This window comes from Salvelinus sp. IW2-2015, unplaced genomic scaffold, assembly GCF_002910315.2.
Source record: "Salvelinus sp. IW2-2015 unplaced genomic scaffold, ASM291031v2 Un_scaffold2268, whole genome shotgun sequence".
In the NCBI taxonomy this organism is placed as follows: domain Eukaryota; kingdom Metazoa; phylum Chordata; class Actinopteri; order Salmoniformes; family Salmonidae; genus Salvelinus; species Salvelinus sp. IW2-2015.
The window spans coordinates 51,597-63,972 of record NW_019943595.1 but is presented as its reverse complement, the minus strand read 5'-3'; the positions used below and the strand labels follow the sequence as shown (position 1 = coordinate 63,972).

General features: G+C 44.3%; 1 protein-coding gene across 4 annotated transcripts in view; it reads right to left on the bottom strand.

Annotated features, from left to right (window-relative positions):
* Nucleotides 1-11,337, bottom strand: part of LOC112073458 (WD repeat-containing protein 48) — a 22,923-nt gene extending 11,586 nt beyond the window's left edge. For 3 of the 4 annotated variants that reach the window (XR_011476556.1, XM_024140749.2, XM_024140750.2), the window contains exons 1-10: nucleotides 11,249-11,337; nucleotides 10,135-10,275; nucleotides 9,867-9,942; nucleotides 8,342-8,424; nucleotides 7,611-7,740; nucleotides 7,185-7,273; nucleotides 6,858-6,959; nucleotides 6,410-6,634; nucleotides 6,086-6,160; nucleotides 5,671-5,767 (exon numbers count right to left, since the gene is read on the bottom strand). Coding sequence is in view for 3 of the 4 variants with exons in the window: in XM_024140749.2 (XP_023996517.1) it covers nucleotides 5,671-5,767; nucleotides 6,086-6,160; nucleotides 6,410-6,634; nucleotides 6,858-6,959; nucleotides 7,185-7,273; nucleotides 7,611-7,740; nucleotides 8,342-8,424; nucleotides 9,867-9,942; nucleotides 10,135-10,275; nucleotides 11,249-11,296 (1,066 nt within the window). In the remaining variant the exon portion in view is untranslated. The other variant, XM_070440153.1, reaches the window with a different exon arrangement.
* Between the last annotated feature and the right edge of the window lie 1,039 nt (nucleotides 11,338-12,376).

The window sequence follows — 12,376 nt, the reverse complement described above, 5'->3', positions numbered from 1 at the left end:
TAACAACCAGAAGAATTCCGGCTCTCACAGACCTGTTAGTTTTTCTTTTAAGAAGCCCTCCTGTTCTCCACTCATTACCTGTATTAACTGCACCCGTTTAACTCGTACCTGTATAAAAGACACTGTCCACACACTCAATCAAACAGACTCCAAACACTCCACAATGGCCAAAGACCAGAGAGCTGTGTAGGACATCAGGGATAAAATTGTAGACCTGCACAAGGCTGGGATGGGCTACAGGACAATAGGCAAGCAGCTTGGTGAGAAGGCACAAACTGTGGAGCAATTATTAGAAAATGGAAGAAGTTCAAGATGACGGTCAATCACCCTCGGTCTGGGGCTCCATGCAAGATCTCAGCTCGTGGGGCATCAATGATCATGAGGAAGGTGAGGGATCAGCCCAGAACTACACGGCAGGACCTGGTCAATGACCTGAAGAGAGCTGGGACTACAGTCTCAAAGAAAACCATTAGTAACACACTACGCCGTCATGGATTAAAATCCTGCAGCGCACGCAAGGTCCCCCTGCTCAAGCCAGCGCATGTCCAGGCCCGTCTGAAGTTTGCCAATGACCAACTGGATGATCCAGAGGAGGAATGAGAAGGTCATGTGGTCTGATGGGACAAAAATAGAGCTTTTTGGTCTAAACTCCACTCGCCGTGTTTGGAGGAAGAAGGATGAGTACAACCCAAGAACACCATCCCTCATCTCCCAAGTGGACATCTCTTCTTTCTCCCCTGACCCATCTGTCTATCGCCTCCTTTGAATTCCATGCTGTCACAGTTACCAGCCCTTTCAAGCTTAACATCCTTATCATTTATCGCCCTCCAGGTTCCCTTGGAGAGTTCATCAATGAGCTTGACGCCCTGATAAGTTCCTTTCCTGAGGATGGCTCACTCTCCACAGTCTGGGTGACTTTAACCTCCCCACGTCTACCTTTGACTCATTCCTCTCTGCCTCCTTCTTTCCACTCCTCTCCTCTTTTACCTCACCCTCTCACCTTCCCCCCTACTCACAAGGCAGGCAATACGCTTGACCTCATCTTTACTAGATGCTGTTCTTCCACTAATCTCATGCAACTCCCCCCAAGTCTCCGACCACTACCTTGTATCCTTTTCCCTCTCGCTCTCATCCAACACTTCCCACACTGCCCCTACTCGGATGGTATCGCGCCGTCCCAACCTTCGCTCTCTCTCCCCCGCTACTCTCTCCTTCTCCATCCATCATCTCTTCCCTCTGCTCAAACCTTTCTCCAACCTATCTCCTGATTCTGCCTCCTCAACCCTCCCTCCCCCTTTCTGCATCCTTTGACTCTCTATGTCCCCTATCCTCCAGGCCGGCTCGGTCCTCCCTCCTGCTCCGTGGCTCGACGACTCATTGCGAGCTCACAGAACAGGGCTCCGGGCAGCCGAGCGGAAATGGAGGAAAACTCGCCTCCCTGCGGACCTTGCATCCTTTCACTCCCTCCTCTCTACATTCTCCTCTTCTGTCTCTGCTGCTAAAGCCAATTTCTACCACTCTAAATTCCAAGCATCTGCCTCTAACCCTGGAAGCTCTTTGCCACCTTCCTCCTCCTCCTGAATCCTCCTCCCCCTCCCTCCCCCTCCTCCCTCTCTGCTGATGACTTCGTCAACCATTTTGAAAAGAAGGTCGACGACATCCGATCCTCGTTTGAAGTCAAACGACACAGCTGGTTCTGCTCACACTGCCCTACCCTGTGCTTTGACCTCTTTCTCCCCTCTCTCTCCAGATGAAATCTCGCGTCTTGTGACGGCCGGCCGCCCAACAACCTGCCCGCTTGACCCTATCCCCTCCTCTCTTCTCCAGACCATTTCCGGAGACCTTCTCCCTTACCTCACCTCGCTCATCAACTCATCCTTGACCGCTGGCTACGTCCCTTCCGTCTTCAAGAGAGCGAGAGTTGCACCCCTTCTGAAAAAACCTACACTCGATCCCTCCGATGTCAACAACTACAGACCAGTATCCCTTCTTCTTTTCTCTCCAAAACTCTTGAACGTGCCGTCCTTGGCCAGCTCTCCTGCTATCTCTCTCAGAATGACCTTCTTGATCCAAATCAGTCAGGTTTCAAGACTAGTCATTCAACTGAGACTGCTCTTCTCTGTGTCACGGAGGCGCTCCGCACTGCTAAAGCTAACTCTCTCTCATCCTTCGACCTATCGGCTGCCTTTGATACTGTGAACCATCAGATCCTCCTCTCCACCCTCTCCGAGCTGGCATCTCCGGCGCGGCCCACGCTTGGATTGCGTCCTACCTGACAGGTCACTCCTACCAGGTGGCGTGGCGAGAATCTGTCTCCGCACCACGTGCTCTCACCACTGGTGTCCCCAGGGCTCTGTTCTAGGCCCTCTCCTATTCTCGCTATACACCAAGTCACTTGGCTCTGTCATATCCTCACATGGTCTCTCCTATCATTGCTATGCAGATGACACACAATTAATCTTCTCCTTTCCCCCCTCTGATAACCAGGTGGTGAATCGCATCTCTGCATGTCTGGCAGACATATCAGTGTGGATGACGGATCACCACCTCAAGCTGAACCTCGGCAAGACGGAGCTGCTCTTCCTCCCGGGGAAGGACTGCCCGTTCCATGATCTCGCCATCACGGTTGACAACTCCATTGTGTCCTCCTCCCAGAGTGCTAAGAACCTTGGCGTGATCCTGGACAACACCCTGTCGTTCTCAACTAACATCAAGGCGTGACCCGTTCCTGTAGGTTCATGCTCTACAACACGGCCAGCTCTAGGAAGAGTCTTGGTGGTTCCAAACTTCTTTCATTTAAGAATGATGGAGGCTACTGTGTTCTTGGGGCCCTCAATGCTGCAGAAATGTTTTGGTACCCTTCCCCAGATGGATCTGTGCCTCGACACAATCCTGTCTCTGAGCCCTACGGACAATTCCTTTGACGTCATGGCTTGGTTTTTGCTCTGACATGCACTGTCAACTGTGGGACCTTTATATAGACAGGTGTGTGCCTTTCCAAATAATGTCCAATCAATTGAATTTACCACAGATGGACTCCAAATAAGTTCTAGAAACATCTCAAGGATGATCAATGGAAACAGGTTGGACCTGAGCTCAATTTCTAGTCTCATAGCAAAGGGTCTGAATACTTACGTAAATAAGGTGTTTGTTTATTTTTAATATATTTGCCCAATTTTTTGGGCAAATATAATACATTTTGCTTTGTCATTATGGGGTATCGCCTTTAGATTGATGAAGGAAAAATAATAATTTAATACATTTTAGAATAAGGCTTTACCGTAAATTATTTTTGTAAAGTGTCAAGGAGTCACTGCACTGTGTGTGTGTGATATATTTAAGCAATAAAACCACGAAGAGGGGTGTTATATGGCCAATATACCGCGGCCAAGGGCTGTRTTTATGTATGACGCAACGCGGAGTGCCTGGACACAGCCCTTAGCCGTGGTATATTGTCCATACATCAAATCCCCAAGGCGCCTTATTGCTYTTATAAACTGGTTACCAACGTAATTAGAGCAGTAAAAATAAATGTTTTGTAATACAACTGAYCAAGAGGACAAGTACATTAAGAGTGTCTAGTTTGAGAAACAGACAACTCACAAGTCCTCAACTGSCAGCTTCATTAAATAATACCCGCAAAACTATAAAGATTGTACTTTTTGGACACCAGTCTCAACGTTAACAGTGAAGAGGCGACTCCGAGATGCTGGCCTTCTAGGCAGAGTTTCTCTGTCCAGTGTCTGTGTTCTTTTGCCCATCTTAAGCTTTTATTTTTAATGGCCAGTCTGAGATATGGCTTTTTCTTTGAAACTCTGCCTAGAAGGCCGGCATCCCGGAGTCGCCTCTTCACAGTTGATGTTGAYACTGGTGTTTTGTGGGTACTATTTAATGAAGCTGCCAGTTAAGGACTTGAGAGGCATCTGTTTCTCAAACTAGACACTCTTAATGTACTTGTCCTCTTGCTCAGTTGTGCACCGGGGCCTCCCACTCGTTCTATTCTGGTTAGAGCCAGTTTGTGCTGTTCTGTGAAGGAAGTAGTATACAGCATTGTACCAGATTTTCTATTTCTTGGCAATTTCTCACATGGAATAGCCTTCAATTCTTAGAACAAGAATAGACTGACAAGTTTCAGAAGAAAGTTTTTTTGTTTCTGGCCATTTTGAGCCTGTAATCGAACCCACAAATGCTGATGCTCCAGATACTCAACAAGTCTAAAGAAGGCCAGTTTTATTGATTCTTTAAATCAGAACAACAGTTTTCAGCTGTGCTAACATAATTGTAAAAGGGTTTGATCAATTCGAATTTTAAAATTACAAACTTGGATTAGCTAACACAACGTGCCATTGGAACACAGGAGTGATGGTTGCTGATAATGGGCTTCTGTACGCCTATGTAGATATTCCTTTTTTTTTTTATCAGCCGTTTCCAGCTACAATAGTAATTTACAACATTAACAATGTCTACACTGTATTTCTGATCAATTTGATGTTATTTTAATGGACAATAAATGTGCTTTTCTTTTAAAAACAAGGACATTTCTAATTGACCACAAGCGTCGTGTGTTGTGTGGTGTATACACAGTTGAAGTCGGAAGCTTACATACACTTAGGTTGGATCAATAAAACTCATTTTTCAACCACTCCACAAATTTCTTGTTAACAAACTATAGTGTTTTCCAACAATTGTTTACAGACAGATTATTTCACTGTATCACAATTCCAGTGGGTCAGAAGTTTACATACATTAAGTTGACTGTGCCTTTAAACAGTTTGGAAAATTCCAGAAAATTATGCATGGCATTAGAAGCTTCTAATAAGGCTAATTGACATAATTTGAGTCAATTGGAGGTGTACCTGTGGATGTATTTCAAGGCCTACCTTCAAACTCAGTGCCTCTTTGCTTGACATCATGGGAAAATCAAAAGAAATCAGCCAAGACCTCAGAAAAAAAATTGTGGAGGTCTACAAGTCTGGTTCATCCTTGGGAGCAATTTCAAAATGACTGATGTCCTATAGGCATTTGTAGCCAGAACTGAAAAAGCATGTGCAAGCAAGGAGGCCTACAAACCTGACTCAGTTACCCCAGCTCTGTCAGGAGGAATGGGACAAAATTCACCCAACTTATTGTGGGAAGCTTGTGGAAGGCTACCTGAAACGTTTGACCCAAGTTAAACAATTTAAAGGCAATGCTACCAAATACTAATTGAGTGTATGTAAACTTCTGACCCACTGGGAATGTGATGAAAGAAATAAAAGCTGAAATAAAATCTCTCTACGATTATTCTGACATTTCACATTCTTAAAATAACGTGGTGATCCTAACTAAATGTCAGGAATTGTGAAAAACTGAGTTTAAATGTATTTGGCTAAGGTGTATGTAAACTTACACACACATACACACACTTCTTTTTTGGGGTATTGAAAATCATACTGTCGGTATTTCGAATTACCCTGGTATACACTATAAACGATATATCGCCCAAGCCTAGTTCATGGTTAGAAACTACYGTCACTTCTGCCTCTCCTCACAACCACTGCATTCAGTAAGAGATAGTTAAAAACAATGAGGATCTATTTAAGTGAGGGCATCAAACCGCTTGCACTAAGATTCATGGGAAAACTACATCCAGTTAGGTAGATCACTCCACACCCACTAACGAAGCCGTACCTTTGATGACCTGTTCAGGCGTRGTACACAGTGGGGTCATGGGAGTGKTGATGTCATAATCCCCAGACGCCCGGAAGTTGTGGATTCCCTTTAAACACTGCAACAGAAATTAATTAAGAAATCTTTTTCTTTTCTTTTTTAAGATTAAAAAAAAACTGAATTGACACTAACCCTGACACATAGAAAGCCCTAGAATGATCTCGGAGGGCACTAGCCCTGACACATAGAAAGCCCTAGAATGATCTCTGAGGGCACTAGCCCTGACACATAGAAAGCCCTAGAATGATATCTGAGGGCACTAGCCCTGACACATAGAAAGCCCTAGAATGATCTCTGAGGGCACTAGCCCTGACACATAGAATGCCCTAGAATGATCTCTGAGGGCATCCGAAGACATGGCATACTTATTGTTTACCCATTTGTTAACAGATGACTTGGTGGTGGAGACCCAGATAACAGGAGGAGGGTCAGCTGTCCTGTCCAGTTCCATCTGAGGAGGAGAGGGATAGCCCCTGTCAGACCCAGGTTAACATACACAACCACACACACAACCAACCTCCACCCCACCCTCTGTAGCTCAGCTGGTAGAGCGTGGTGCTTGCAACACCAGGATACTGGGTTTGATTCCCGGGACCACCCGTACGTAGAAATGTACGCACGACTGTAAATCACTTTGGATGAATTAAAGCATCTGCTAAATGGCATATATTATTAACAACAACCAGTCCCATGCCCTTACCTTCAGTACAGGGGCCTTCTCCTCACAGATGAGTACTCTGATATCAGGGTTCCTCAGATCGGTGCAGAAGATCTTCTTGTCTCTGCCTCCAGAGTAGATGTGTGTGAAGGCGTCGTTCACCTGCAGGGCCCACACTCCCTCGTCGTGGACCCGATACGTAGCGATACACCTCTGTTGCCCCAGAGACCACAACCTGATGGTTCCATCTGAGCTGCCTGACAGACACTGGGAACCACAGAGAGAGGAGAGTTAGACTGATGGACAACCAAACAGAAAGGGTCCATGTAATAGAGGGTCAGATACAATGTAGCAAAAAATGTTGAGACGGAAAAAGAAAAAACTCCTTATTTTAGGACCAAGTTCTGGTAGAACCTCTTACGTTTCACTTAATTTTTAATAACCATTTTCTAAAAATGTATTATCTGTGCTGTTTTGAGATATACCTTACCTGTGTGCCGTCCCTGTTCAGCAACAGCGACTTGACGTTGTCGGAGTGGCCTTTCAGTTTCATCAGCTTAGCACACGTCCTAGGGTCCCATACTCTCAGGACCTGATGAAACGTCAACAGATTGAAAAGACAACAACTGTCTACAAACATGCAATAGAACTTGTTTTTGGTAAATAAAAGGTGACCTTTAAAAAAAGGCAGCCAACAACTGCCGTCAAAACTGTAGACATAAAATTAAATTGTATTAATTTAAATAAAACATGAACTTTAACCTGGCAAAAAAAAAAAGAAAAGTGACTAAAAGTGACTAAAATGTTGCCCTCTAACCTTTTCAGTGGAGCCAGATACGATGACTGTCCCCATCTGGTTCATAGCCAAGCTGTAGATGGAGTCTTTGTTCCCACTGAGGGACGACGCTGTCACACACACACACACACACACACACACACAACGTTCAGCGCACAGGTTTGTGTTTGTAAAAACATTATTTTAAGGGCACGTACTGCATCGGAAAATAATAGGCTTTGCGGTATGAAAGATTGATTTCTGCCTCAACAAATACCTGTTCTCCAGACACAAATTAAGTCTAGTCCTGGACCAAAAACGTCTTTCAATGGCGAATCTTCATTGAGAATGCTATTTAGTCCTGGACTAGGCTTCATCTGTGTCTACGAAYCCGGCCTGTGGAGGTGTTTTTAAACTCAATGGGACTCATCTTCTAAATATTGTAGAAATCAATAAAATGACATTTACTGGTGACAGTGTTGTTGGAGGCAGTCAGTGCTGTTAGTGTGTTGACATCCCACAGGAAGATCTGTCTGTCTAACCCTGCTGACGCCACCAGCTCCTTGTCTTTAGCATATGCCAATGCCTTCACATAGTCCTGGCAGGGGAAAATACAACATCACTTTGTGGCCTTCACATAGTCCTGCCAGGGGGAAATACAACATCACTTTTTGGTCTTCACACAGTCCTGGCAGGGGGAAAATCAACATCACTTTGTGGTCTTCACATAGTCCTGCCAGGGGGAAATACAAAATCAACATCACTTTGTGGCCTTCACATAGTCCTGGCAGGGGGAAATACAAAATCACTTTTTGGTCTTCACATAGTCCTGCCAGGGGGAAATACAAAATCACTTTTTGGTCTTCACATAGTCCTGCCAGGGGGAAATACAACATCACTTTGTGGTCTTCACATAGTCCTGCCATGGGGAAAATACAACATCAACATCACTTTGTGGCCTTCACATAGTCCTACCAGGGGGAAATACAAAATCACTTTTTGGTCTTCACATAGTCCTGCCAGGGGGAAATAAAAAATCACTTTTTCCTTCTTTCAAATAGGAAAGCTCTATTATACTGTTTAAAAATACGCACAGATAATATACACACAATATCCACAGCAGGACAATATTCTGTAAATGGACATATTTCTGAACCACAAAGCCCAAATATTGAGTGTAGAAGAAGAAGAAGCACCACCTTGTGAGTTCGTAACGTTGACATGCAGAATCCTTTCTGTGCGTTCCACACTTTCACTGTCGTGTCTGARGAAGCAGATATCACTGGAAAGAAAGAATTTTAAAAAGTGAATTATAAAATCAGAATGTTTCTACTACATTAGGCTACMGATAATGATGGAATGACTGTCGTCGTTTGGGATGTTGCTACAAGCTATGCGGTGTTCAATACTGTTACAGGCTTTGGGTTTTCCTATTTYTATTTTAAGGTTGGACGTTAGCACGTGGGGCGCACCGATTGGTTCCACCTCGTTAGTCRGTATGTGTTACACCTGTGCTGGCACAGGTGATATTTAAGAGTGGCTGGCCTATGCCCTGGTGCTCTTGAGAGATATGAAGAGTTAGCACCTTTAGTTGGTGCTCCATATTTGATTAAAACATTTTTTTTAACTATATTTTATCTGATCTTAACTGGTTTCATTTTGCTCCACCTTTTGGTTTTCTTCCTGTCTTTAAGTTTGGGGTATTTTTTTATTTTTTTAGCCTCTTTGGCCAATTCTAGTGGGCTCATGATGGGTGTCTTAGGTCCCAGTTGTTGTTGCTAGACAACTTTCAGTGGACAACATGAGTGTCTTTTAGAACCCTGACCAAGTCAGTGGCCTTGTGTTCAATCCCTGGCTGAGGCATACCAAAGACTGTAAAAATGGGACCAAGTCTAGGACCAAAAGGCTCCTCAACAGCTTCTACCCCCAAGCCATTAGACTGCTTAACAATTAATAAAATCGCCACCGGACAATTTACATTGACCCCCCCTCCCTTTTGTACACTACTGCTACTCTCTGTTTATTATCTATGCATAGTCACTTTACCCCTACCTACATATGACCTCAACTAGCCTGTACCCCAGCACACTGACTCAGTACCGGTACCACCTGTATATAGCCTCGTTATTGTTATTTATTTACTTTAGTCTACTTGGTAAATATTTTCTTAACTCTTCTTGAACTGCACTGTTGGTTAAGGGCTTGTAACTAAGCATTTCACGGTAAAGTCTACACTTGTTGTATTCGSTACATGTGACAAATAAAGTTTGATGTGATGTGTCTCTGTTTGGCACTCAGCTTTAAGGAGATAGATAGGGGGTAAGGCCCTGCGAAAGACTAGCGTCCTGTTCAGGGGGTGTACTTGTACATTAAGCTACTTCACGCTACAGAAACAGGAGATAGGCTCCTGCTCCTATGAGCCAGTCTGGCTCCTGCCCTATGGGCCAGTCTGGCTCCTGCTCCTATGAGCCAGTCTGGCTCCTGCCCTATGGGCCAGTCTGGCTCCTGCTCCTATGAGCCAGTCTGGCTCCTGCCCTATGGGCCGTTCTGGCTCCTGCTCCTATGAGCCAGTCTGGCTCCTGCCCTATGGGCCAGTCTGGCTCGCTCATGCAAGGCTACCTACTTACTTAGAACCCCACCTGTTTTGGTTGTTAGTCTGTTAGTTCCCCCTTCTGTTTGAGTGACAATMTTTGGTTTCTTGCTGGGGAACATAACAATACTCACATGTCTTTCCATTGCAACAGAGGACGATGTCATTGACCCAGTCTGTATGGTGCTCCATGGAAGCGATGTAAGGGTCCTGCAATGGTAAAATAACATTCACTTAACATAAGTYGTGACAGGGGTGGTTTCCCAAACACASATTAAGCCTAATCMTGGTCTTAAAACACATTCAATGGAGATTATACAGGAAACCAGCTCACAAAGGGTTAGGATAGGGATATGCTAATATTCGTATTTATCAAAGGGTGACCGGGACACAATACAGTACCTTGTGCTGGTTGACACTCCATATCCTGATGATAGAGTCTCTTCCGGCCGTGAAGAGCCGGTTCAGTGTAGGGTCCAGCTGAAGAGCATTCACCCCATTGCGATTGTACTTTTCCACCTCGTCTCTTATCACATAAGATACCTGCAAATAAAGTTGGAGGGGGATGGTCAATAATATCCTGAACAGACCCCTGCTATAGCATTGGCGCATGCGTGACTAACGCTTTGGCCCAAAGTTTTTATTTTACCTTTATTTAACCAGGTAYGCCAGTTGAGAACAAGTTTCTCATTTATAACTGCGACCTGGCCAAGATAAAGCAAAGCAGTGCGACACAAACAACAACACAGTTACACATAAACAAACGTACAGCCAACAACACAATAGAAAKATCTATATAAGTTGGCTGAGGCTCCATGACTACATTACATTCACTTATGCATTACATCAACTTATCTAGCTAGTTCATCGAGGATCAGTCCGCATCTTTAGCTAGCTAGCTTGTAAGCTACAGGCTAACGTTTCAAGATCCTAGCTAACGTTAGCTAGCTGGCACAACTTTTTAAAATCTTTATTTAGCTAGGGTTAGGGTTAGTCAGTTAAGAACAAATTTGTATTTACAATCACGGCCTACACCGGCCAAACTCAGACGACGCTGGGCCAATTGTGCGCCGCCCTATGGGACTCCCAATCACGGCCGGTTGTGATACAGTCTGGATTCGAACCAGGTTGTCTGTAGTGACGCCTCTAGCTGAGATGCAGTGCCTTAGACCACTGCGCCACTTGGGAGCCAGCTAACATGTTAGAATCGCAATTATCAATTCAATGACAATTTACACATACCCTAAGAAATGCAACAATGATTAAATACAATTGTCGCACAACAGGTTCATTAAGTTACTTTGTTCGAGCAAATCGCTTCAAATCGTGTGTGTAGCATGCTAGCTAACTAGCATGTACGTTAGCTAGCTTGAGATGAGTCAACAGTAACGAGATACGCATTCTTGGATTGCAATTTGCATCGTCTTTCCAAGATTAGTGGTGCACATTGTCACACTATTTTGAATAGTGTGCATTTTCATGTATACAGAGTTGTATTACAGAAATATCAATTGACCTGTACTTTCCTTCGCCCAGCGGCATTCTGTCTGTGGTGGGCCGCCATCTTACATGTTGACAGTCAACCCTCACACGTCACATCCGAGAAGAAACACCATGCACAGATAGAATAATYACACRGATATTTCKSCGGATGTATAAATGTGAAGCATCCGCTTGGCGTTTCCAATCACAAGCAAATATGGCTGGSAGTGGGAGAAGATTGAACGAGATGGATTGTGACCGACATTATGCACGTTTTCTCATCGATGAATAATTTGATCTCAATACAGTTTTATGTATTTAAAACTAGAATATTTTATGAACAGAGTGGACTAAGTTTTGTAGACTTTGCCAAAGTTTTAAAACATCGCATTGTTTAGGAGTGCAAAGGTGAATTTAGGTAGTGCACACATGCACTTCACAGAGTAGGCGTTGACTAACTGAAACATGCAAATATTTTCTAGAACGTGCCAAGAGGATCTTGATAGCTTGCGTTAGACCCTGCCCACCTCCTTGCTTGTTCTGCCCATTATGACTCATTTGTTTCTATCGGAAACGACAAGCAGTGATCTTGGATTAGTTATAAAAAATCTTTGCTACACGTTCTTCTTCGTCGAGGAGGTCTAACGGCGGTTGGCATCCAATAAATGTTYCATTAGCCACCTACTAGACTGGAGTATAACACCCWTATACATTGCTTGAAAAAAAWWAAWAATACCCTACCATCTAACCCTACACTCACTAAAAACCCACCACCCTACTCCACTATTTAAATCTATTTAGTCCTACCTCAGGCCTGAAAGGATGGGACACCACCACATAACACACCCTGTAACTCTTCTGARGTCAAGTCTCGCACACCCAAATACCTCTCTGCAGCTGCCACCACCACCTCWATTTTCTGTMACTTACGTTCCATCTCTGCAGTACAGTMGATAACCATTGTTATYKATGCTAAAAATCCAATRTTTCTGAAACATATATRACTTMTTGGTTTWTCCCTCTGTACTGGTACAGATCTACTACTCACACCACTCCTCTCAGGATCCCTKCCTCTGTWCTGGTACAGATCTACTAGTCACACCACTCCTCTCAGGATCTCTGCCCCTTGATCCATCTTCCTCTACTTTCTTCACTGCCTCAA